The 27,024-nt window shown below is 44.1% G+C and overlaps 1 protein-coding gene across 5 annotated transcripts; it reads right to left on the reverse strand.

The window, feature by feature from the left end:
* Positions 1-457: 457 nt before the first annotated feature.
* On the reverse strand, positions 458-26,035 carry PSEN2 (presenilin 2). Of its 5 annotated transcripts, XR_013949478.1 has the most exons (13): positions 25,869-26,006; positions 21,041-21,231; positions 20,078-20,307; positions 18,702-18,843; positions 18,031-18,098; positions 16,850-17,070; positions 16,185-16,283; positions 14,333-14,410; positions 12,626-12,745; positions 11,957-12,075; positions 9,882-10,081; positions 978-1,363; positions 458-858 (listed from the first exon to the last, which is right to left on the reverse strand). XR_013949478.1 is itself a non-coding variant. In XM_080587670.1 (12 exons), the coding sequence occupies exons 2-11, from the start codon at positions 21,182-21,184 to the stop codon at positions 9,926-9,928; spliced, it is 1,377 nt and encodes a 458-aa protein (XP_080443796.1). In that variant the 5' UTR covers positions 21,185-21,231; positions 26,013-26,035; the 3' UTR covers positions 458-1,363; positions 9,882-9,925. The 5 variants fall into 5 exon arrangements, 4 of the variants coding, with proteins under 4 accessions (XP_080443796.1, XP_080443794.1, XP_080443795.1 ...); XM_080587670.1 differs by lacking the exon at positions 25,869-26,006 and adding an exon at positions 26,013-26,035 and having other exon boundaries at positions 458-1,363; XM_080587668.1 differs by having other exon boundaries at positions 458-1,363.
* Between the last annotated feature and the right edge of the window lie 989 nt (positions 26,036-27,024).

A 27,024-nucleotide genomic window follows, 5' to 3' on the forward strand; every position in this document is an offset into this window, starting at 1 on the left:
TGATCTGCTAAATGTGCCATGCAAACACCTGCTAGATTAAGCCCTTTCAAGCAGGGTGGCTAGAAGAAACCTAGAAGACTTTCCTGTTAAAATCTAAACTTGGGCATCCATTGATGCCTTAGTGCCTCCAGTATGACATGGCAGCAGAATGAGGCTGTTGTGTTTAAAAAACTTATAAAAAACTTATAAAAACTGTTATAAGTTTTTACTTCAGTGTCTAAATCCCATGTAATTTCTGTTATGTACTTGTTTCCTTTTGCAGATCTGCGTGATGCAGATCTGAATTTACAGAGCAAGCATGAACAGCATTAAGAAATCAGTCACAATACATGTTTGGTACTATGACTGTCATTTGCTTCTCAAATCTTATCCAGTATTGCCACATTCAGTCAGCTTTCAACAAATTTGCTGCCTTATCCAGATATGTGATCACTTCTAGGAAGACTGTTGTATCAATGAGGATTATATATCAATCTTTTATTAAATTATAATACAACTTGTAATAAATTTGAATATAATACAAATTACAATCTAGATACAAACACTATAATGATATATCTATTCTCAAATATAATACAATACATAAATATAATGGAAATTATAATAAACAAATTATAACTAATAGTGAGTCACACTTCCCCAGAGCCTTCTCCTCACTGATCTTAAAATGGTTTATTGAAGATAATTTACTTCTCCAGATATCCTGATTTTACAAGTCAGAGAGAGGTCAGTACCTTACCCAAGGTCAGTGGGAAAGTTTGACATAGCAGCCAGAAGTTATGGCTCCATAGCAAATGCTTTAGTGGTGCCATCATATCTTTACCTCGTATTGCCCATTGATACTTACATAACGAAGGGCTTAATGATGCAATTTCAGGGGTTGCTCACATTTCATGAACAGCTCTGCTGCAGCTCTTGGTAAAAGCAGGAAGAAGGACATGGCAAAGAGTGAGTCTAGGCCTCTTTAAATGTGAGGCATTTAAAGGCCCTCTATCAGACTTCAGGTGAGGTTGCTTTTCTCCTCCTGTTTGCTGCTTTCCAAGGAAAGTCTGCTCACCAGATAGCAGCTTGCTGCTTATTGGACGTCAGGGAACAACCCCCCACTCCACCCCACCCCCACCCCCACCCCCAAAAAAATCTCTTCCAGTTCTGATGCTGACTGCTTTGAAGAACGCAGAGAAAGTTGGCTTCTGTTAAAGCCTTGTACAAAGTGGCCAAGTTCCCAGGCATACGTAGAGAAGAATTGGTCAGGCTGTCTCAACTTCTAAAAAAAAAGTTAGAGAACCAGAGCCTGGAAAGATCTTCAGTCCCTGCAGTTAGAAGGGCTCCAATGCAACACGAAATTGGTATGCAGACAACTAACCTGCAGAAAGAAAAAGTTGATGGATTCTCAATTAAGCTAATATTGGTCTTGTCATTAGGTTGACGAGCATCCAGACTATTCAGAGAACACTCAGAAATGCTCTTACACAGGACAGGCCCAATCTGTTTCTCTGACCACAACAAAATGTACACCGCCATCCTTCTCCCACATTTGCGTAGCTAATCACAAAGCAAAAACTACTCTGGAAATGCATCCCTCAGCTACTGAAGCTCTCATAACCTACCTCTTAGGGGGCTTTACCTCATGTTCATTCATCTTTTACAGTGGGCAATTTCTTCAGGGAAGGAGGATTGTCTTATCTGCCTATGTAAATTTATGGTGTTCCACCAACGTAACACTATAATGATGACGAATTGAAACAGCTCAAGGAGAAGTCACTGGACAGGTGGCTTGGTTTCAGTAGTTAACTTCTGGGTATTTCAAAACTTTGGCATGTTTCAGTGACACTGTTTGTACCTTACGTTATTTACATGGCTTTATGGCCAAGAATGAGAGCAACAGCCTTGTAAAGAAATGAGATCTCTCTGAGTCAGTCAGTGGTAGATTCACATCCAGGATCATCCCAGGATCCAAATGATGAGCTATTTTTATAACACTTAGGACTGCTCTGATTCACGAACTGTGTATTTTCACCCCAAAACATTAAGGCATTCTTTGTACTTGACATTCTTTTCTCTCTTCCCTCACTACAAAGGGAAGGAGACAGGGTTCAATTTCATTTTGTTGGTGAGAACTTTAAGATGATTTAGCGCCGTTGGAAACAGTCAGTATAGCAGTTCTTGTGACAAATGTTTTCTGTCCAAGAAGATGCGGTGCGGGGAATAAAACAGGTATTTCATGAACTTCCACCCCCATTTTCTTCCTGGAGTTGTCAGCTAACAGCCTCGCTCTGCGTAGCTGGAGAAGGCAGGGAAAACCAGTGGGGCTGCTGGAAGGCTAAGCCCTCTTGCTAGCAGGAAGTGGGCAGGAGTTGCTGCGAGGTTACACAGAGAGTGGCTGGCTTTTGACAGGGTATTTGTGGCTAGTGCTATATAGCTCCAGGGAAGTGACTATATACCATTAACCTCTAGTATGAAGCTGAGGCAGGCCCACTAATGCTGGGATTATCTTTAATAATTGTTTGGAAAATAAGTAGCAAGTCTACTTTTCAGGCATTTCACAGAGTATCTTCCCGGATTTCCAGGGACGTGAGGCAGATCACGGCCTCTCTGTCTTTCACCAGGGTATGCCCCTGCCATCCAACACACACACACAAATTCTCACTGAGTCAGATAACATGACTTCTGTTCCATTGGGAGAAAAGACGTGTTGCAAAGATGTTTTCTCAAAGAGAAATTTGTATACAGGTACATGGACTTTTTTTTTCTTTACATTATGAAAGAAAAGAGAAGTGTTACTCTCTAGATGGGGTGGTAACAAGTCACAACAAACCAAGCTGCAAACATGTTTATCACTGACAGAGGACTGCTGGAAAAAGTTGTGTGGCACACCACTCTTACCACCAATCTATGTTTGGCTGTGGTTTGTGCCACTCACCATTCCCTCCAAATTTTCCCACATGGGTGCAGAGTGGGTTCTGGGTACTTTGGAAAGTTGGAGACAAGCCCATGGGAGCGGAGTATGCTGAAAGAAGGACAGAGTCAGGTGGAGAGGCTGCAGATAGAAGCACTAAATGGAAGAAAGTGATACTAGTCCTTGTCTTTGGATAGGTTTTGGGACAGTGCACCTGGCCCCTGTCACCTTAGCAATTAATCACAGAGCCACAGAAGAGCCCAGGTTGGAAGGGACCTCAGAAGATTATCAGGTCCAAGCTTTTCTGGGAAAAGGGAGCCTAGATGAGATTAGCTAGCACACCATCCAACTGCATCTTGACAATCTCCAGTGATGGGGATCCTACCATGTCTCCCTGGGGCGGTTGTTTATTGTTCTCCATGTAAAGAATTTCTTTCTTATATCAAGACAAACCTCTCCCAGCAGAGTAAAACATTCACAATATTATATCCAACGTTCAAAATCTTCTGCACAACAATGCTTCACAGGTATCAAGGAAAGCCATTTTGGTTGAGATGAAGTTGAAGAGAGTGTAGCAGTCCGATTAGCAGCTATGTGCCTCAGGAATACCATGTTACTGTTTCTCCTCTGATTTGTAAGACTTGGTTAAACATTACTCAGTCCGTAATTCTTTATTAATTTGCTAGACAGATCAGTTATTTCTGCTCATTGTAAATGGCATTTGCTTGTAAAGGTTGGTGAGTGCTTTGCCCTCTCCTTCTGCCACCTGATTGATTACATGTACCTCAACGAGTCCTGCAGAGGCCCTCTACATTAGGGAAGGGATTGATTGTGAAGAGAGGCCTCTGAGAAACAGCCACGGACAGGTTGAGAGCTCAACCACCCCGCTGTCTGCTGGTAAAACTACACAGCAGGCTGTGAGCAATCCAGGAGATTCCTAGAGTACGTTGAGGAAAACTTCCTGGTCCAGGTATTAGACAAACCAACCAGAGGAGAAGCATTACTGGACCTGGTGCTCACCAACACATAGGAGCTCATCAAAGAGGAGGCAGCCTGGGCTGCGGAGACCGCACCCTGGTTGAGTTTGTGATCTCAAGGAATATGGGCCTGGCTAAGAGCAAAGTCAGGACCCTGAACTTCCAAAGAGTGAACTTCAAGCTATTTAAAGACCTAGTGGGTGAAATCCCCTGGAACACTGTCCTTAGGGACAAAGGAGCTGAACAGAGCTGGCAGCTCTTTAAGGATGTTTTCCTTAGAGTAGAAGAACTCTCCATCTCCCTGCGTAAGAAAGTGGGCAGGGAGGGCAGACAACCAGGATGGCTGAGCAAGGACCTGCTGGGCAAACTGAGGCACAAGAAGGAAATGCGCAGACAGTGGAAGCATGGACACATGGCCTGGGAAGAGTAGAGGGATGCTGTCCGGATGTGCACGGATGGGAATCAGGAAAGCCAAGGCACGGATGGAACTGAGCTTGGCAAGGGAGGCAAAGAATAACAGGAAGGGATTCTATAGGTACACGTAAACCTAATGAGGTTCAACAACTCCAAGTGCAAGGTGCTGCACCTGGGCCAGGGCAATCCTGGACACGAGCACAGACTGGAAGAAGAACTCATTGAGAGCAGCCCTGCAGAGAAGGACCTGGGTGTTCTGGTGGACAAAAAGCTCAACATGAGCCAGCAGCGCGTGCTGGCAGCTCAGAAGGCCAACTGCATCCTGGGCTGCATCAACAGAGGGGTGGGCAGCAGGTGGAGGGAGGAGATTGTCCCCCTCTGCTCTGCCCTCATGAGGCCCCACCTGGAGCTCTGCATCTAAGTCTGGGGTCCCCAGCACAAGAATGGTGTGGGGCTGTTGGAGTGGGTCCAGAGGAGGGCCACAAAGTTGATCAGAGGGCTGGAGCAGCTCTCCTGCAAAGAAAAGCTGAGGGAGCTGGGGCTGTTCAACCTACAGAAGAGAAGGCTCCAGGGGGACCTCACTGTGACTTTTCAGTACTTGAAGGGGCTTATAAAAAAAGATGGAGAGCGACTCTTTGCTCAATCTGATAATGACAGGACAAGGGGGATTGGTTTTAAACTAAAAGAGGGGAGATTTAGATTAGTTGTTTGGAGGAAATTCTTCACTCAGAGGGTGGTGGGGGACTGGAACAGCTTGCCCACACAGGTTGTGGATGCCCCACCCCTGGAGGTGTTCAAGACCAGGTTACATGAGGCCATGGGCAACCTGATCTAGTGGGTGGCATCCCTGCCTATGGGGTTGGAACTAGATGGTCTTTAAGGTCCCTTCCAATCTGAGCCATTCTATGATTGAAAACACAGGAAACAGTGATTTTAGAGAAAATAGGCCTAGTGCTTTCCCTGCTCTGCCTCATTCTGATTCTTCAGGCCCTGCAAAGCAGTTAGGGAGTACCAGGCTTCACACCATTTATTTCTGCAAAGACCTAACCTTGAGTTGGCCTTGGGAGCTGCCACTGTGCTCAGCCTGCATTTGATAGGACTCAGAACAGTTTCCAGTTCTGGAAAACTCCCCCTCCTACTCCTTGGCCCCATACCAGGTTTCTATATCAAGGAGCTTAGCTAGTTCCACTTTAGTCTTTGTATCTTTTAAATACTCAGTGATAAATAGTACTGAGCACTGACGCAGCCCAAATTGTGCTCTCGGGCACCTGTCAGACAAATGCGTTGCATGAAGGAGGAAATAAACTGTTCATATTCACTTAACTCCTCAAGGGCCGAGGGCAACTGTCTGGAAGGTAGTGGGAAATGATGGATGATAGAAAACCTGTAGCAATGGGAAGATGTAAAAGGAAGGAGAGTGACTTGCGTATTCATGTTTGGTGCCCTGATTTTTCCTATATAACCAAGCCGAAACCCAGCATTTACACTCCTACTCTTGCTGTGCTTCCCACTTGTAAAACTGGAACAGCTCACACCACTTCACCTTTCCTGATAAGGTGAAGGGAGAGCAAGCAAGGATAAATTTAACTAGGGACGCTGTGGTGTGCTAGGAGACATGAATACTATGGTATGGGAAGTTCTGGCAAAGATATCCTATCTGTCCAGGCTGCCTTCTTATAGTGCAACTGACTTCAAGAAAATTAGATAGCTGCTGGAGACAAAAGACAAGATCTAGCTAGATCCTGGATCCCCCAGTGCAGAGAGCTGGAGTGAGAACAGTGTACTGTTCTCCCAGGTAAGCAGGACCTGCTGGGACAAAACAGGAGACTGCAAGTGACAGAAGACATGACAAATCAGTAAATACAATTATTCCTTTGCTTCTTGAAAATGCTCAGAAAAAAATAATTTAATAGTTCCTGGAGGAGCCTCTGACTTATGCTCAGGGTTTGCAGAACTCAAACTAGGGCTGAATACTTTAGAGAAAAAAACAAAAACAAGGAAGGACTCAAACAAAATGCAGAGCGTGCAGTGTAACAGCAGCATCTCACAGCTGTTGAACATGGCATGACACTGAAACCATCTGGTTTTAAATGGATTCTTGTACAGTTGAGCTCATGCTCACTCAAGGCCTCTCCCCTGCTGTGCCAAAACTGCAGCCATGCTGGAACATGGGGTGCCTGCTAAAAAGCCTTGCCATGAGGGAGACTGCAGGACCTTTAGCCTCATCGAAAAGCAAGGCATAAACAGAAGAGTGCTTTAAAATGGCTGGTAATTCTTCATATAGACTTACTGCCCTCCTATGGCTGCCAGAGAGCTGTACTGCAGGCACAGGGAGACCAGGGACTGAAGGAAACAGTAAAGAAAAATTAATTACGTATTCAATTTTAAAAAATTTAAGTTACGAGAAACACCATTTGATTAACTGAAGTGCCTCAGAAGGCAAGAACAAAGCAAAGCAACGTATTATTGGTTTGGGAGTATCAGGGAGACCACTACATATTTTGTTTTACAAGGACAGGGAGCCTTGAGCTATTCCTCACCAGGGTTCTGACAGCAATTGCCATTAAGTCATAGAGATGGTCTAACTTAATCTGATGGCCCCATAGAGATTTTGTTAGCAACTGGTGCAAAGAAGGGGTGTAGAATAACAGACCACTGCTCTTTTTCCTGACTGTAGTATGAGTGTGTTGTGACCTTGCTATATCCACTAACCTTTGCTGACCCAGTTTCAACAATTTTTATATACAGCTTTTGCTAAGACACCTCATATTGCAGATACATCCTTTTCTTTCTGTGAACCAGAGGGAGACAATCTTCCTAGCACTTTTCTGGCTGCTCACGGAGGTAATTTCTGAAGTTAGGTTTTATGAATGAGACCTTGAGTATCTGATGAGAGCTGCTGTGGAAGCACAGCATGATTCTGACAGGAGTCTTATTTCTTGTAGTTTCTTTATGACTGCACTGTTTCTTGCGCATTATTTTTGATGCACTGTAGACACTTTAAACAACCCCACAATAACAACTGAAACCAAAAGCAACAACGAAGTGGCAAGAGGAAACAGCAATTAAGCACAAGCAGAAACTATGTGGTCAGAAGGTGACAACAGCAAACTGATTGCATTGCACAGGCTTTTAACAAAGACACTAAAAGCTGCAAGAAGGCTGCATATCTCCCAGCAATGACAAGCTTGGGTTTGCATTAGGCAGGCTTACCACTGTATGTTTGTTCCTCGACATAGCCTCAATCTTACATGAGAAGGACTGTTGTTATGCCCAAGCCACTTTTCAGACTAGATGCAACAAAACACTCATTTTAGACTGGAGAGGAGATGTGACAGGGATCATGTAGAGAAATGCCAACACATGGCACCTCCCATAGGGCTTTGAGCTGCTGAGTGACAAGGTGGGTGTCATCCTAAGCCTACCTGACCTGACAGCTGTACTTTTTCAGAGAGGCATATCGAGTATTTAGGATTTCTACAAGGTCAAAGAGATTGCAGTTTAGCAGAGCATGCAGCAAGGTGAAATCAATGACTGCAGAGAACAAACACTTTGCTATGCACACACACGTGCAGAATCAAGTTGTCAAGTTGCAAGACCCCTGTGCCAATTTCTTGCGTAGTAGCCACTAGGCTCCTGTTCCTCCTTTTTGAAGGGTGCAAGTAAATCCTGTGCCATGCTGTGCAATGTTAGTATCACAAATAAAACTTCACTTTCATACACAAGTGAAAATGTCCAATGAGATGAGAAATCACTCAATATTGTTTTAAAACTCATGTGTGTATAGACACACATTCACACACGAGGTGCATCAAGGTGAATATATATGCTAGTAGTAAATACATTTAAACTTTTACACAATTCAACCACTCCAGTTTTTATACAATATACTCCTATCACTCACCAGGACAACATATTTTGTTGCACTGACAGAATACACTGCTCAGTTACCTTGTAAAGTATTTTTTATAAGTTATGCAGAATTTGATCAGTAAGAGGCCAATCTTTGGCAAGCACAAATCTACAAAAAACTGAAGGACCTTTAATAATCCTTCAATAATTGAAAGATCCCTCCCCGCCCCCATTTCCTTCACATATCAACTGTATGTCCATAAAAATAAATCATTTTAAACAATATGCTACAACCCTGTTAAGATAAGCAAGACACTTCTTCTAGTACATACAAATATTTAACATTCTCTCTAAACCATGCAGTCTAAAAAATAAAATCATGATTGCAAGTGATTGTATTATGATTTGGCACCATAACAAACAACACAACTTTCTCATAAACCTTAAAAAAACAGCAGATAGCTCTAGTAGTTTACATTTAAAAAAAACTATCAGTAATAATTAACTCTCTGCCTGCAGTTTTTAAATTCAAACATTGCAAATTTAAGAAATAAGAACAGAAAACTAAAAGAGCAAAAATTATTCGTCCAGAGACACATATAACTCATAAAAAACTTGTTTTTTTAAAAATTTGTTTGAAGCACCTACATCATGTCCTTGTTGAATATCAAAGTAGATTAGCTTAAACAAGTCTATTGGAAAAACCACTATCTTAAAAAGGCATAGTTCAAAGTGTTATTGAAAAAGTAGCTTCAGACGTGAAGTTCTCCATCTCCCAATGACATTGCATTGTTCACAAAACACTATGTAATGTTATATTTTGAAACACTGATACTGATCAGCTGAGAAAACAGAGCTAGTTTGTCTATTATACACACCTAAAAAGAAAAAAATACAAAATTTGTCTACTTCTAAGAAAGTGACATAAAAAGAAATAAAACACTTTTAAAATGCGTAAGAAAAGTGTGATTAAATACATCTAACAGCAAGGTCAAGTCAGATTTTTTTTGTTTTGTTTGTTTTTACTGACAACACAGTGTGATTTTTTTTTGTTGTTATGAAGTCACTTAATGCTGTGTAAATATTTCCAGCATTAATGATGCCTGTTTGAACATTAAGGATGTTCAAACGTCCTACCAGTGACATGCTGTCTAGATCCATCATGGCTATGTCTTACTAGGATCAAAATAAACAGACACTTGGAGCAATTTCAATAGAAATTGTACAAACAGAGGCCACCTTATGAAGTTCAGCCTTACGCATCTGTCTAATGCTCACAACTAGGTGTAACAGTACTCTGTTCTCTGCCTACTGGCTGCTGTGCTTTTCTCATTGCAAGTATGACTGAATTTCATTTCACGTTTGCACACCACTTCAGAAGTGTGAAGTGTCAGCAATTTCAGAGTACAGTTAAACTTGTCTGCAATTCCACAGCTAAAATGCCTGAGTTTCTGGAAGCACAGATCAGACCCTTCATCTCTCCAGCGCCCCACACTACATACAGGCTTCCTTGCTCACAAGAGCCTGCATGCACATTAAATAACATACAAGTTATTTAACTCTGACCTCAGCAGTGAGCTAGGCTTTTCACTGGAGTCCAAGCATTAGAAGTCCTGTGAAAAATCTCAGCTTAACATGTAACTAGGACTTTAGTATGCATCATGTCACAGTTATTGCTTTCTTTACAAGTATATGGCACTAGGTGTAAAATGTTATGACTTATTCCAAACAGTGTACCGTACTTCACAGAAAAGCTTTAAAAAGAATCCTCCAACTCCCTCTTCTTCTAAATATACAGCTGGTGGGAGGCCAGGGTGTCCATGAATGGTCGCACAAGGTTGTCTGTCGAGAAGTAAAAGATCAAGCCAAAGGTGATGGAGATGGGAAGCGCAGGCAATGCTTTCTTAAAAACAGCCAGTAATAAAAGAGTTAAACATAAACCCTGCCAGAGAGAATAAAAAAAAACAAGGAAATAAAGTAAGAAGCCCAAAAACATAGGTCATCAATAACCCAATATACGAATAATAAGCTCTACACACTATACAAAAAGTGAAGCCTGCCTGAGCTACAGTGGGATGAGACATGTTTTCCCACACCATCTTTCTCACGAGTTGGCCAGATATTTTCTTCAGCAATCTGGAGCTGAGCTGTTTGCTGAGAAAGTAGCGTAAAACAGCTAATGCTGACATACAACTGACCCTGAGAGGTTAATTTATTTTCAGATTATTTTATGTTTTGTACTATACCATTATGTATTTGTTACTGATCCAGCAGATAAAACTATTTAAATCCTCTTGAACTGCATAGATAAGGAGTTTCATTGGAGAGCTCTAATACACAGTGGCATGTACTTCTTATACCTTCACAGGTTTCAAGGTCTCTTGGGGAAAAGAACAAGAAAAAGATATTCCACTTCTGTTCTTTTGATTGTATTGCTTATCATGCTAGGTAAATTCTGTTCTTTATCTTGATGGGAGGCCAAGATCCATCTTTTGGAACACGTGAACGTTTTTTGTAGGTTTTGGATATACAGTACAACTGTGTGTATTGAAGTATGAATTATCTTATCTGAGCCCTTTTTTCTCCCTCCACAATGAAGAAACCTCAGAGACAATGTTCACACTGGGCTCCAAAAAACATCTATTAGCTACAGATCAGCAGTCAGGATCTTTTTAAAGTCAGTATTTCTAGAGTGCAAGGTTGATTATGATCCAGCTGAGCCTGTGGCTGTTCTTTACACTCTTCATGGACCATATCTGGCCTACACCTACTCCATAGTTTCCATCTACATTTAGAGATGTGCTCACTGCAAGGAAACTGCAGAGACCGTTTTGGGAAACAGAAAGCTACATATCAACAAATATAAAACTGCAAAAAGAAGCCAGAACAAATTTAACAGCACTATAAAAGACAGAACGGAGTACATGGTCTGATGGACAGAAAAGAGAGAGCTTTCCCCACAGCAAAGGGACCCTGTGAATGGCCACCAGAAAGACACCAGAATATGGAGCTAAGTGATCCTATAGGTGTCTCTGACCTATGAGGTAGGAAAGGTAATCACACTATTTAAATGAGATAATTTCTAGTTCTTGTGCTTTCTAATCCATGGTTTTCACAAGTGATAGTCACTATAAGTCTTCCCCCTTGGGATCCAAACAGGGAAATGGAAGCCCAAGAATGACATCATAATTCCTTTTACCTTCTAAAACTCCTGCCATTGCTCTTCTGGTTAGTTTCAGTGAAGATACTGGTGTAAACAGCTAGTTCTTAGTAAGAACCTTACCTTAAGAAGGTACAGTATGACAGTCACCTACTTTTACTGATAATTTTCATGGATTTTTAACTTTCTTATCATTCTGTTTTCCCAGCTTAAACACAGGAATGAGATAGGCATCCTCTTGTGTCACAGTTCTCCTTAGCAAAAGGGAGTTAGCCTTTTTGACTACGCTTGCTAATCATGTGGAGTTCATAACACTGACTCTTGTGGCTGACAGAAATCCTCAATCTCTAATACTGAAGCAAACGCGCCGGTAGCTCAGCCGTAACTGCTGTCCCAGGGGCTGTTTGACCATCACTATCTCCATGCTTGGCTCTGGGCTGAGGAATCCTCCCTCCCGGTCTGTATCATTTAGCTTCTCCAACCACCTACTTAAGCCTGTCTTTATAGACCAAGCACTGTGCTAGAAAATCCACTGGTGCTTTCACCCGAGTACCCAGGATGTTACCTGTAGCGATGTAGCAGTGCTCAGCTGTTGGTAATTCTGGCAACACTGCTGTGCTAAACACGACTGTAAGATGTAAAAACTTGCTAACTTACTATAAGAATGGCTACAAAGCAGGCTAGTGTAGTATTCCAATCTCCGCTAGGTGTGGCAGCTGCTTTCCCAACAAGAACACTGTAAAATATGAAGTCTCCAAGGCCCAGCTTCACACCCCCTGTGAGAAATGGGAAGGAAAGAAAAGAAAATAGGTGTTACTTCTCCAGTTTTGCTTCCTCCTGAACAGTCTTTCTTTCTGGGGACCAGCTGAAGGTTGCTAGTCCTGGCTACCAACCAAGCTGGACCCTTAGCATCCTGCACTGAGGTAAAACGGATTATCTCCACAGATTACTGAGAGGGTCAAGACTTAGAGACACCCTCTTCTGCGGTTATTTTTACTCAACTTCACTCTCTGAGGTGCTTCCCTGTGCTGCCTTACAGCTGTACCAGCTGAGGGACGGAAGAGGAGTGGGATGCAAGGGGAAGAAGGAACTGCTTAAGTTGTCTGCATAGCCAAGGTGTATCACTGGAACTACAATCCCAGAACAGATACTGCACCAGTAAGAAGTAACACACAGTCAGAGTCAAGACCACTGCTGCTCAACAAGTCACAACTTTTCAAATAAACTGTGATTAGACCAAACTGAGTTAGCGTGTTAACCACTATGAGTACAAATGTCAGGCTCTAACCTGACTGCACTGAAAACAAGATATGAAGCTTCCCTTACTTTCCTCCTCCTCCAGTTCCTCTAAAGAAGTGATGGGGTGGCTTGGAACAGGACTCCTTGTCTCCAAAATCTGAGAGTCCGAGTGTGAAGGGCTACTGTGGTGCTCTCTCCCATCTTCGGCTTGGTTCCACAAAAATAGGCCAAGAAAAGAGGAGAGGAAAAAAAAAGAAACAAGAGGTAGCTGTATTTATAACTTGTTTTGATGCATGAAATCTCCACTCTTATGAAGCTTCTCAGGAATAGACAAGCCCTTTGTCTTGCGATCAGGACCAACTCAAGCACAGACATTTGCAGAAAACGTGTTATTATCTGAAACCGTTCAGGAGGCCACATGTTCACAGTTTGTTTGGCAACTACCCAGTGGCTTCAACAAGTGAGTTAATGCACAGAACTAAGCATTGCTCTGCCCGTTATTAAAAGCAAAGTGAGTCTTCACCTCAGTTCTCAATCCCTGGATCGAGCTGGTAGGCATGCTGGTATCCCCAGCCTCTACAGGCCGGAGTGACAAGTGAAACCAAGTAAAATTAGTACATACTGACACAGTTACATCTTCACGGTGGAGATGCCAGGTGTTCCCTAGCTGGTAGTATTACCAAAATGGATGACTAGGAAGACTGCCATTTATGAAAAACTTCTGTTCTGAATCACATTGATGTTGGAGTTGGGTGTTCACACGTATCAGAAATTTCATTTTTTTGGTCCTGTTAAATATATTTAACAGAGTCCTTTCATCTTTCCCATTCTCAGACAACAGTGCTTTTGGAAGCAGCTTGTATGTGACATGTTACTCTATTTGACAGTTCCTATTTTTCAGAAGCATTCACACAAACTTTCTAGTTTTTGGCAATCTGACAGGACGCTACTGCTGCAGACGTGAACAGACTGTGATGTGGGACACACAGAGCTTCCAGAGAGGCATTCAGTAGAACCGAAGGTGCCGTTTGCTCCTGCTCTGTGCTCGATTTCAAAGCAGGACTGTGACTCTGTCATTTGTTAGTATGTCAGCTATTTTATCCTGAAAATAAGCAAATGCAACAGGACCAGATGGAAAATACTTCTAACACCGCAAATCAGACTTCACTCAATCACCTTCAAAAGTGCTGTTTAACTTGCATTTCAAGAAGGTAAGAACAACGGCACACAAATTACCACAGGATCAGATAGAATGTAAACCTGGAACACATCAGCTCCTGCTGGGTAACTGCCCAAACATAAGCTTTACCCAACGGTAAATGTAAGGACATTCATTTTCTTTGGCAGGGTAAGCTAAACTGGACCTAGAGCTAGCTAAGGGTATGTCTGCTCTGTGGCAGTTGCCTGAGTGCAACACCCTAACTCACTTAAGTTCACCAGCTCATTGGCATTATATTTATGACCCTGTGTTGTAATTAACCATCCCCGGCTGATAAAGTTGTAACAGCCACCCCACTAGCCCATTACCAGCTTTAACTTCAGTATAACTGAAGATGTGTGTTGGACAACACTTTCTTTTTTTTTTTTTTAAATAAAGGCAGCCTGAATACTGGAGCTTCCTACACCATCTTGCTGCCAGTCCAAACACCAGGTTTCAGAACACCATTAAGTTCTGCAACTGATGTAACAATACTGCAAAAAAATTGCGACCTTTGGGATTCAAGACCTTAACATTGAGACTTGCAGTCTCAGACGTGTACTGTTTCCATGGGACACTGTGACATGCAAGCAAACCTGCATCCCATGTCTGCTGACTTGGTCCTCTTGCTGCTGTGTCTGGCTTTGCCATTCCAACTGTCCATATCATAGCAGCTAGAAGAAAGAGAGCAAGAAATCAGACAAAACATTGGTCACTGTAGCTCTGCGTAGCTAAGCATTTAGCTATCCCTAAAAATATAAGCCTTTCCCCCATTACTGCTACTACAACACTGATTCTCAGTCAGTTTCCCTACTCACTTAAAAGGCAAGGTCAGAGAAAACAAAGGCTATCCATTCAGTCTTTAAGAAAAGTCTCAGAGCAAAAGTCAGCATAGTTTCGTCCGTATCCTGAAGACAGCAAAAATCCCAAATAAGGGTCCTCATCTTCTTTGTTTTTTTCCTGGTTTTTGGCTCTTCTATTCAAAGGGAACAGTTGCCCAGGAAATGATGGTAGCACAAAATGTAACCAGAGATTAAGGCAGACGGCATACTCCCCCTCTCCTACTGAAGGTAAAGCACACAAGTGAGGGATTCATTGGAGTTGTCCGAGTGTCTGTTTTCTCCCTGCATTTCTGTTTTTTTTTTTTCCTGTCAAAATATTGGCTATTTTTGCTTTCGTTCCAAGAACAACTGAAGGATGTTTGCAGGTTTATTCTTGAGATGGATCCCTAATTTACGAAGGGATACAAACCATGCTGAGATCAACGGAAGGGGACTCAAATCAGCTTTTTATATAAGAGTACATCAGTCTTCCTGTTTTCAGAGAAGCTAAACTGAACAACAACAAGCCAAGGCAAACACAGTGTCTACTATTCCATTACAAACTCAGTCAAGGTGATGTTTTTGCATTTAGAGGTAGCCACAAAATGTGGTCTCACAACAGAGACACTGACGTTCTGCCTAAGAACTTTTTGTTCAGTATTTAGTATTTGTTGAATTGCATTCTCCTTTAGAGAAACTGTTGTTTGTTTGTTAAATAAAACACGGGGAAAACTTCATCTAGATTGTTTCAGGCCGGCATAACAGAATGTCCAGTAGAACGGAAGTCAGGTGAAGCCAACAGAAGCTCTATTTGGAACACACAAAAGCATTTATATAGCACTAAACACTTGAAAAACTAGATCAGTCAAATTGCAGGCATCCTCAGCTTGGCACCCAACATTTGGAAATACTGATTCATCTTACAAGTGATGCAATGGAAGCCACTGAGGTCCAGAAAGCGCTTGAGCCCAGGTCCTGGAAATCTTAAGTCACCTGCCTTCCAACTATGCCAGTCTTAAGCATATGAATGCCTTTGTGGATAAGGGCACAGGATGTCATCATAGTTAAACAGTCCGAGAAATCCAGGGAAGAGAGGACTGATTTTGTTTGCAGAGCAATAATTGAACAGAGCCACTTGAAGGGAGCAGCCACACAATATAAAATAAAGCAAATATATCTCAGGCACTGCCATGCATACAGTGCACAGAGCAAGAGAAGGCTACAGGAAGAGCAGAGCCTCAAACACTTAAAAGTGAGCCTATAAAGCATATGCAGAAGGAATACGGGTACTGAGGGGGCATCACCTAACTACATAACTTTACAAACACTGCTGTCCACATAAGGCTTTGTATGCAGAACAAAGACTTATGTTCTGAGGCTATTCATGGAAAGGTAAATCTACTTTTGTACATTTCGGTTTCACAAGGCAAATCTGCCCACCCCTGTGGCTAATTAGTGTTAATACCATTGTAACTGGTAAGGTCTTCTACAAATGGTCTCTTCCAGGACATAAACGTACACCAATCTGAGGGCAAGGAAGTAACTAAAATAGTGCTTACCGGTTTGACACAGAAAAAGGTTTCAAGCTTAATGTGGTTAAAAACATTAATATTCTAATCTTACTCACAGGAATATATCAGTGCAGGAAAGATGGGCTCATTTCTCTCCTGTGCAGTTTCTACCAGCATTCTCAGTGGCCCTTTAGGACAGAGAACAGCCATAAGATCTGCAAAGAGAAAAGGAACAGACCATCTTACCTTAAACTGTCATGCATATTTTGCATTCCTGATCTTTGAAAAGCTATTCTTCCCTCAAAATGGCATATATCAGTATTAACTGGCTGATTTCCTGAATGGTGATTTCTGCCGCTGTGCAACTGCGGCTGCTAGTCCCTGAAGATGATGTTCACTTAAAATACCATCCCCCATGGCTTAATGTGACAGTAAGAGTTTCCATTGTGTTAATCCTACAAGAAATCCTAAACTTCTTGAGAGCAACACATTATTCATTTGAAAGTAGACGACAGGATTACATTAAATTGTTAAATTTCATTAGCAGAGAACTGGGGGTACTTTGTTTATGTTCATCAGTCCTTTGCTATGTACGCTAACTATTTTTCAGCCTTTGGTCAAGTTCCTCTTTGCATACTCTCTCCTGGTCAGAGCTCCTCACCAATCTGATTATTACCTTGCAGATACATCATTCTGCATGTTCTCTTCAAACTTTTAACTGAGATTACCTCTGAATAACCTCTCCATAAGCCACACCTTCAGAGTCACAACCCAGACTTACCATAGATGGAGATTGCACCTAGAATCACCCATGCCGACCACTCAGGTAGATACTTAATGAAAACCAGTGCCATCAGAGCACTGATCATAATGAGATATGCTTGCTGGAGCTGCAGGGGGCCTTTCCAGTGGATGCAAATCATCCCAACAGCTCCAAAATTCCAGATGACTAAAATGAGCGTGGGGTAATCCATGGCCACATTGTATGTCTTCAATACTTCACTGGAATGCAACAGTGAAATTTAGCTGAGCAATAAAAACAACCGACATGCAAAGCATCTTGCTAGATCTACTTAAACAAGCAAGCCTCCTGTGACACCAGGAGGAAGCAGGATATAAGCAGCTGTCATCACAAGAGGGGAACCAGCCTGGCAGCCAATTGTTGCTCTTAGTTCTGTGTTCCCTCTGCAGGGCACAAGTGTGCTGTGTGGCAAGCACTACACTGCCTTAGTCCTGAGGTCAACAGTGATTCCAAGGATTTGAGCAGGCCAGATTTCAAGACTAGATTTAACATAGGCTCATGGCTATGCAACAGTCTTTACCTAACAAATCATGTGCAAGTCATCCCACCAGAAGCATGATAGGATGTATCTCAATATTAAAGATAAATAAAAAAAAACATAAGTAAGCGTCATCGGAAAGTTGAAAGCTTGGTTCCTTCTGAACTTGGAGCTAAGGGAATGAGTTTGAAGATATGCAGTCTGAGGATAAGGCAAGACAATCCAGAGAACCAACTCAACACAAAGTTCCTTTCCACTTGGTTCTCAGAGGCTACAGACACACCAAAAGCATGTTTTGGGAACCTCCATCTAGCCGAACTGTTTCACATGACATCATGTCTAGAAACAATTGACGACAGATATTGCAGGATGTTGGCAATTTATTTATACCAGTATCTCCTTAAAGTCACTATCAATGTACGCCTGTACAACAAGGTTCATGTTCATGGTATCGGTTCCCCTTGATTTTTGTAGAGTATGTACTGTAAAATCAGGTGTTGCCCATTAAAGACCACATTTTTCTTAAAAAAGTAAAAAGCTGTCTAGTTCGAACAATTTTTATTTTAAAATCTCTGTTTGTAGAAGGAGGAGAAACATCCCATTCCTTAAGTTGGGGATTTTCTTCAAACAGGTGAAGAGGGTAGTTCTGAACCACTAAGTTACTTGCAGCATTTCTACTTACCCGAGATATATGTAGGTGAAGAGAAATAGCAACATCAAAGAGGACAGGATTAGCCAGCCATGGATGAACTATTAAGGGCAAGAAAAGACCGTGATTGAAGGGGCTGTTCCCCCCTGCACGGGCTACAGTGCTGCATGCACCGTTGACAGACTTTCCTATTGTCCAGCAGTCCTTCCTTCTTCACTTCTCCTCCAGTTTCCAAAGACCCTCCTTCCCCACAGCTGATGAGGGAAGAGGGACAGCCAGTTGCTCCCAGTTCTCCCAATTCTATATTCTATCCTTCTTTTCCACCAGAGCCTCCACAGGCAAGAATGATACTAGTTCCCACATAGTTTGTCCAAAACTTCAGAGAAGGCATTCACATTAAATGGCACAACTCAGTCCATAAGTACGAGCTGCAAAACTTTTGACCATATGGAGAAGACTCAAACCTGACTAGCACAAATAACAGGCTGTTTCTAACATCCTACCATTAGTGGCAAATTAACAGCAAAGCGCATTCTGAGGCACACTCTAACACTGCTAGCAGAGGCTTCTCTACAACGAAATTGTTGCCGTGACTAAATTGTGGACTAACCTGTGCAGTGCCTTTATTTCTCCCTGACAGACAAGCCTCACTTGAACACGTTCACAGCAAGCATGCAGAAAACACTCGGGCACGAATGCTTTACCTTGTAGCAGCGGTATTTATAAAGAACAACTAGGAAGACGGTCATTACAACAATGACGCTGATCATTATGATGGTGTTCAACACCGAGTTCAAGAGACGCTGGCCCACAGATGGGGTATCCTCACTGAAGGGAGTGTAGATCCTGCAGTATAAAGCAAAGCCATATCAAGTACATACATTCTCATCTAACTGGTTGCCCCAAGATGAAAACTGATCAGGGCAGGGGGGAAGAAAGGGAGGAATGACTTCCGAGGACAGTAAACATCAGATGTATCCTCTGAAGGGGCCGGGCTCCAGTTAGTTATCAACTACAGATTAATGTTGTTTAACCAAAGCATGTTACCACAGAGCAGCTGCGTCTGGCAGAGCTCTAAATGAAAACACAGAGCATAAATGGGAAAATAGTGAGAGGACAAGGATGAACAGTTTTAAACTAAGAGGGGAGATTTAGGTTAGACATTAGGAGGAGATTCTTCACTCAGAGGGTGTTGAGGCACTGGAACAGGTTGCCCAGAGAAGCTGTGCATGCCCCATCCCTGGAGGAGTTCAAGGCCAGGTTGGATGGGGTTTTGGGCAGCCTGGTCTGGTGGAAGGTGTCTGTGCTCACAGCAGGGGGGTCGGAACTGGATGATCTTTAAGGTCCCTTCCAACCCAATCCATTTTATGATTCTATGATAAATGACTAAGTTTAGCAATTTCTCTCAAGGCTGCTAAAGCCTATTACATGTCTCTGGACCCTCTCCGTGACAACAACAAGGACACATCCCAGGTGCTGTCCAGCAAAGGGGGACCCTTTCTTTCTACAATTTTCAAGAGAGTCTTGGGCTGTTTTACCCCTTCTTATCATGCCACCACCCCCTCCATTTTCTTTTCTTCGGTTCCATTCCTCCAGCCACCATGTGAAGTGCAGTTAGAGCGCTGGGAGTGCTCTCGGGCAGGCAGGAAGAGCTGGATGGAATTACGTATCCACACCACGCATCTTTGGGAACCAAAAATGTCATCAGGAAATGAGACACTCATCCAAATGAACATGCTATTCCCCGATTGCTGCCAGCCAGTGGGTGAACGGACCAGGAGGTAAGCCTGGGCCTTTTATACTGCAGTATGAAGCAAATTCATTCCTATGCCACTCAGAGGCTAATGCCTAATGATAGTGCTAATGAATCAGTATAATACAGGCATGGAAAAACTTACACAGATGAACACGGCTTACTTTACTAAGATCTTGGTATGTTTACAGAGCCATCTTTAGCCACGTAAAGGCTCTCCCAGCCTGCCAAGGAAGCACACTGTGTACGTAGGTGTATGTGCACAGAATGTATGTGTAATGCTAGGGATCCCATGTACCCAGAGGCTGTTTTGAAGACCCCACTTACAGCTGCCCGTTTTTCTCCGTATAGAAGCGCACTGACTTTATGGTGGCGACGACAACAATCATACAAAGGGTGACAGGCACAAAGAGCATGATTACATGCTTTGCTCCATATTTCAGCGTCAGTTCCTCATCTTCATTTTCCAAGGCACTCCCTCTCGCTCGAACACCCGAGTCAGACATATCCCCATCAGCAACATTGTTAGGGCTGCCGCTGCTACCTGTGTGCCTCTTCTGAAAAGAAAAATTAAAAAAATATGTAAGATCCTTTCTTTGCATTCAGAGCTTCATTCCACCATATTTCATGAGGCTGCTGTGGGCTACCACAGCATACCAACTTGTTCCTAATGGGACAGTGCCAACTGAGCAATGCAATTAGAAATTCCATTACAAATAGGCTGCAACAGTTTTTAAACCAAACCCACAAATATAAGGGCCTCCCCAGTGCATACAGAGAGAGGCTGACACATGCATATGAAGGGTGAGGTGCACAGAAGTGGGAGGGAATAAATTTCATCTGAGGTGGCATAAACCTGACCAGATCCCGCTCCCAGAGCAGTGCTGTGCTTGTTTTACCACAATGCTTCACTGACAGGAGGACTAGATTCTGTTTTAACATTTGCTGCATTTGACCCGAGCAGACAAAGGGTTTCTGGCAAAACGAGAAGGCTGAAAAGGATATCCTGCAAGAGTTTTATGTGGATCAGGTCCTGATTAAAAGCTTGTATCTTTACCAAAAGGAAGGAAAGGGGAGGAGTATATATGGAGATAAAAAGGGAGGAAAAAGTCACAGTGGAGGAAATGGGAACAGGCAGTGCAGCTGCTGGCCAAGAGAGTGACACTAGAGAAGTAACACTGGCCAAAGCCAATCCTAAAAGCCTACCTGCTGGCATGGATTGAGGCATAGCAGGACTACATTTATCATCATACCCCATCTCTTTGGTGCCCAGGAAGGATGCATACTTACCCTATGTATCTGCACTTCCCCTGCTTCAGAGGCTTGCAAGCCATCTTGGTAGGAAGGTATTGGAGGGCTCTCTGCAGACATCAGAGATGTTCTCTCGTTACAGGTCTCATCCTCACTGTCCGAGTTGTTCATGAACGTGATCATCGTCACTTTCCCAGGGAGCACTCACTCAGGAGGGACACAGCCACGAACTAGTCACGACCGAGAAAACAAGCAAAGCCAAAGAGAAAGCGTGAGCACTGCAGTGCAAACAACTGGGAGTCTGATGAGGAAGCACAATTTCAGCAGGGAGGCCACAGCAAGCTGCGTAACTCTGTCTCCTTCTAATAGCTGATTTAGCCTGCTGTCACATCAGGCACGACAATCTGTTCAGTTAAAGTATCCTGCAGTCAGGGGGAACAGCGAAATGCAGCACTGAACCAACTGGACCTAGTCCACCTAGTATTTTTTCCCTCTGCCACAGCTGTCATAGTTCCTGCCTCCGTGCTTGGCCTCTTCCATTAGCAGTACACCTACACTTTCACAGAGCAGGCTTCTCAGTGCTTAGTGTTTGTTTTGTGTGAGCCAAACAAGGCTCCACCTCGAATGCTGCCTGGCTGCTAGACAGCTACAAGAGCTCAGCTCTTACACAACACTCCTACAGCCACCAGCAGGTAGCAGAAGTTTCTTAGTAACCTGGAGCCTCAGCTTTGCATAAGCCACTAAGCAGGAGTTACATACTGCCTTCCGTATTATGGCTGCTGATTATCCAGATGAATTTCATAAGCAGTTCTTCCCTTTGCCCAAGGGCTGCGGGTAAAATAAAGGGGAAGACTTGGCCCTTTAGGTGAGCCGCTACACTTTCCCCTTACATTGACTTGCGCTTAAAAGCAAGCCCGCTTGGATGGGCAACAACTTGGAGTATAGAAGCGGGGACTTGACATTTTTGGCCTCTTTCCACCTACCACTGTGCAGAGAAGTGAAGAAAGCAGTGGCACAATGCAAACAGCTCTTCCTTTTAGACACTGGAGAGAGGAGGCGCACTGCCCTGGCTAAAGCTAGTGCAGAACAGCCTTAAAGCCATGATTTCAGGTAGCTTTAAATAGGATCGATAGGAAAATTCCTTTTATCATTTATTAAGGCAGCTTAACAAAGCAACTGGAGTAAAGAAGGATAATTCAGGCACCTCATTCCCAGTCACCTATCCATAAGCAAAACCAGACCTCTAATGCATCGTAAAGCTGTAACACCTAGAAGAAATCCTCCTTTCTTCTGCTGGATTTTACCCAGGTATCCCCCCCAAGACAAACAAAAGAACTCCCCACATCAGTGTATCTCAGGTAATATAACCAACTCAGGGGAGGAAGCTGAAGAAGCCACATGACTTGGACACAGCCATGTAAATCTGAATTAAACATTCACAGTCTGACCAGTAGATTTTGCTGTCTACCAGCCAGCTTGAGAGGTTAGAGTAGACACTTGAAAGCTCTGTGAGATTCTTGCTTCTCACTAAAGAAACTGAAATTCACTTCAAGAGAAGGAAAGGAGGAGGAGTGGGAGATTCCCCTGTCTTTCACAGCATCCTGAATACAATGGTCACCTTCAAGGCATTTCAGAAAGCAAACTCAATCTGCCCAAGTGAAACATTTTTCAGACATGTGCTCCTTCCACGCCTTCTCTTCAAGCTTTTTCCTCTCATTCAATTCCTCTTTCAGTGATAAAAATAGTACATGTATAGGAAACAAATGCAGGGGCAACCCTCAAGCCAGGCCTATCAGCTTCACAGTAACTGTGTTGCAGTGAGCTGCCTAATACTTCCTTTTTTGTGCCCTTTTTTTTTTTTTTCCTCCTTACAGAGCCTGAAGTCTCCACTCCCCACCTGGTCAACACATTCTGAGCACGTGGGGGCTCACAGTTTACAACCGAGAGCCTGGATTCTGGTTCAGCTGTAAGAATAAAGTTTACTCTTTCAGAGTTCAGTACCAATATCTAGTCTTTAACAACCGCACGAAAATAATACAGAACTTTTTCTCCCAGTATTTCAGAAACCGCAACACAATTTTTGCTATGTGAGCACAGCAATATTGCAGAGGTTTCAGGAAGGACAGCCAATTAGCCTACTTTCATCATCCTAGTTGTACCCACTGGAAGAATTATACAGATAGCAAAAACACACCAGTAATATCTAACCCTCACGATTACTTGGAAAGTCTTTTGTTGCAATATAGCCAGACATTTTCTGTTATTCCCTCTCAAAAAGAATAAAGGCAAAGATACTACAATGCTTCTCATCTGCAGGCAGGCTCAGACCCGAAGACAGCTTTACCATCCATCTCCCATTTACGGCACTTTGGTTTTGGCGAGAGGTGACATAAACAGCCCCCAAAGCGCCAAGGACTTTACAGGAACCACCAGCCGTCAACAAGTCTTCTGAGGTTGTATTCACAGGTGCCTGAAAGTGGCCTAAATCTGTGCTACTGCCAGCGGGGTTGTCCCACCACTCTGTCTCTTGTGCCAACACCAGGTGCTCATCAGCAATCCAGTTCTTTTGAAGAGACAACGGGCACTTATTTTTCAGTTTTCGCTGAGCCAGGTTTCCGTATGACAGGCTCCCAGGCTGGCTGCCCAAGCAGCCCCATTCCCAGCGCTCAGAGGAGGGAAGACGCGCACAGGGCCACGCAGGGCTCTTTGATGAATGGCTTACAGAGGCAGGAGCCCTTTGCCCTACTACCAACCACAGCAGAGTCTGCCTAACACCACCGTTTACCCATCTGAGTTGCAGTGAACTGGCACCAAGGCTGTGCTGGCTGCCAGACAGAGCTCTGGTTTACAGCGTCTCTGCTTTCCAGGAGGAAGGACCAGCCTGGTCACTCTCACAGCCACACACTCAGCACAACCTTCTTTCCTGGATGTGGTTATTTTTCTGCATGACACCAAATAAATCAGTGCATACAATGTGTTTCCCTAGACTGAGCTGAACAGGGGAAAGGACAGATTAGGAAACAAAGTACAGAGGGCTGAGACAAGCACAATTGCCTTCTGGCTATACCACAAGACGAGCTTTCAGAGGGATGAAATGCAAGCTGCATTTATATTCACATGACAGAGCATGGTCTACTAAATACAGCCAATGAAGGACAGAAACACCGGATGCCAGACAGTCTTCACATTGACCCAGTAAGCCACAGGATATCAGGCAAGGTTTTCCTCTGTGGATGGATACAAACTGTTAGTACACATTAAAAAAAATCATAAGATGTTTAAGAACCAAAAGATCAAACTATCAAAACCACATGGCAGAAATGAAAGGGGCCAAAAAATAAGTCAGTAGTTGGATACTGTTTATAACAGAGCAGCTGAGGTGGAACTACAGTGAACCCTACATTACGGCAGCCTTGTGAAGCCTACAGGAAAGCACGAGCTACCATTTCTCTCTTTCCGTATGTCTTTTGTGCAAGGGATCTCTCTCCTCAACTCGGAAAAATCCACTTTATCAATTACACTGAAAGGAGGCCAATTCAAGCTAACATGAGGATCTAGCCTCGGCTTGCTTTTTAATTTCATGCTATAGCATCACTGTGCTGCAACAAAACCAAATTCTTTGCTATGTTTTTCATCCTTGAGAAATATTACCAGTATAATGCATATAGCACAGAACAGCTGCTACTGGCTGGCATAATATTTAATAATCCACTTGAGATTTTAAGCTCCTACTTATATATATATTGCTCTCTTTGATGGCAATCAGATGAAGAGAAGCAGTTTTCCTTTGCTACGGTTAGACAAAGAGAAAACTTTGGGCTGACACTGACAGCCTGATGTTCTCCTAAGTTTCACCTGTAATCGCTGCTGTTGGTTAACATAAAGAGCAGGAAAACATTTTCAGCAAATCCAAGTGGTGGGATAACAATTAGGAGGAAAACATTCCAGATTTTTGCCAATAAAGCCTAAACATACATGCTGCTAAAATCCCAAGTTGCTTGTAACACACCAGCCCAACGGTCAGAATTTGCAAACGCCATTCACTTGCTGGAATAGCAAAAGAAGAGGTACTACAGGAAGCAGGGGAGACTTGTAGTCCTCTCTCCTTTTCAGGGCATGCCAGCAGAGTTGCGTTAGCATTACTTTCCCACAAGAAAGGCACAGCACACAGCCACGGTGTTACTTTGCTGACAGAGCTGAAATCGGACCCTTCCCCAAGAAGGTCAGAAGAATTATTTTGCCAGCCCTAGGCCCAAACGCTTAGCAGTCAATATCTACGGGATACAGACCTACGTACACCAGTGACACCTCAAAGTCCGGGCCAGACTTCGCACAGAGGAGCAGCTACCAGCTTTGGTCCTGCTGGTGGTGCCCTGGGCATGTGGACCAGCAGCTCCTGACCGTGACACACCAGGGACATTTGGGGACACTCCGGGCTGTCCTCCTGCACCCTGCCCGAGGGCTTGGGGCACCGGGGGCAGCTGGCACAGCCCCTCCACGAGCTGCCCCACGGAGACACACAGGAACACGAGAGCTTAGCTGGCCTGCAACATGGGGTCGGCTTTGTCGCCCACCTAAATACACGGCCGGCCACCTCGGGGCACTCAGAAAGAGAGGTAACAGACGCTTTGCCACCCCGGGAACGACAAATACAGCCCGTTTGCCATTTCACACACGCGCATACGTACATAAGCGCACACGTATATATACTTGTACGCGTATATTTCACCAGGATGACCCAGCACGGCTGCCGGTCCCACACCTCCCCGGAGCGGCGCCGCCGTGCGACCCCCAGCCCAGCCCGGGATGGCGCCCGCAGACGGCTCTGCCCGCCCCGGCCGCCCGGCCCCACGGCCCCCCTGCCCACCTGCGCTCGGCCCGGCTCGGCTCGGCTCGGCTCGGCTCAACTCGGCCCTGCCCGGCCCGGCCCTGCCCTTCTCTCCATTGGCTCCGGAGCCTCCCGTCCCCACCCCTGGCCGAAGGAAGGGTGGCGCCCTCCACCCCGATTTACCACAGCAGCTGCCACTCGGCCGCTGCCTCCGCCCATCCGGTGCCCTGCTCCAGTAGGAGGGGGGGGCGGGCGGGGACCCGCGGGGAGGCGCCGTCCCTCGCCCTGTCGCTCAGGGCCGGGGGCTGCCCCGCTGACGGCAGCTGGGCCCGCGGTGTTGTTGAGGCGTTTAAACGCGTGTAGCCGGCCTTCGTTAATGGGAAAGCTGCGTGAGGGTGCGGGTTGTTAGCGAAATAATGAGGGAGAGTAGGAGAGAGACCGGAGGAAATGGCCAAGTGGGTTTGTCTTGGAGTTTGGTCTGACCTTCGCTCACCTCATGGATCAGGGGTGAATAAAGGAAAACCACCAACGTTTTCACGTTATTTGCAATCGTTATGATGAGAGAGGGAGTTAGGAGAATCTTACCAAGTAGAGATAGAGCGCTGACGGCATTAAACTAGGATGCTACTTAGTGTCTTTGCTGACTGTGGTGCATTGGTGCAAATTAACTAAAGCAGGAAGCCTTGGGCCCCTTACCAAGGTCAGTCTCCTAATAAGAGTGTGAGCCTATCTAAAGAAACTGGTAGAAACTGGTCCTGCGGATGGACAAGAGCCAAGGAGCAACTGAGTCTGCACAAAGACAAGAGGTCAACTAGCGGTGACGAGGGAGAGTCATCAATCTTCATCCCCACGACCCCCGACGACCACCACCAGAATACACTGCGCAAGTGCAGATGGGAGGAGTTTATGGAAATGACTCCTTGGAACTAATTTTAATACGAAGCAGGGACAGGTTAAGAATATGTATAGGCGTATTGTGAAACTTCATGCATATGTAACTCTTTACCGCATATAACCAAGGCAAGTCGCCGCATCAGGTGCGCACGTCTTTAGCGTGACTAACCCCCGTGCTGCCCAGCACTGAATAAACGTACCTACTTTACAATCTTACTGATTGTGGAGTCCGTTTTCCGCAAGTCAATGAGACGTTTAGACCTCTTTTTGATTAAAATTCAAGTCTAGTGTAACAGTGAGA

This window comes from Anser brachyrhynchus (genome assembly GCF_964034855.1).
Source record: "Anser brachyrhynchus genome assembly, chromosome: 3".
Classification (NCBI taxonomy): Eukaryota; Metazoa; Chordata; class Aves; order Anseriformes; family Anatidae; genus Anser; species Anser brachyrhynchus.

Excerpts from the sequence above, each read along its gene's own strand:
- PSEN2 (XM_080587670.1), bottom strand. The coding sequence starts at position 21,184 with ATGATCACGTTCATGAACAACTCGGACAGTGAGGATGAGACCTGTAAC. Across the intron at positions 20,308-21,040 it reads GGGAAGTGCAGATACATAGG|AAGAGGCACACAGGTAGCAG; the intron begins GTAAGTATGCAT and ends TTTTCTTTTCAG. Across the intron at positions 18,844-20,077 it reads ACGGAGAAAAACGGGCAGCT|GATCTACACTCCCTTCAGTG; the intron begins GTAAGTGGGGTC and ends TTTATACTGCAG.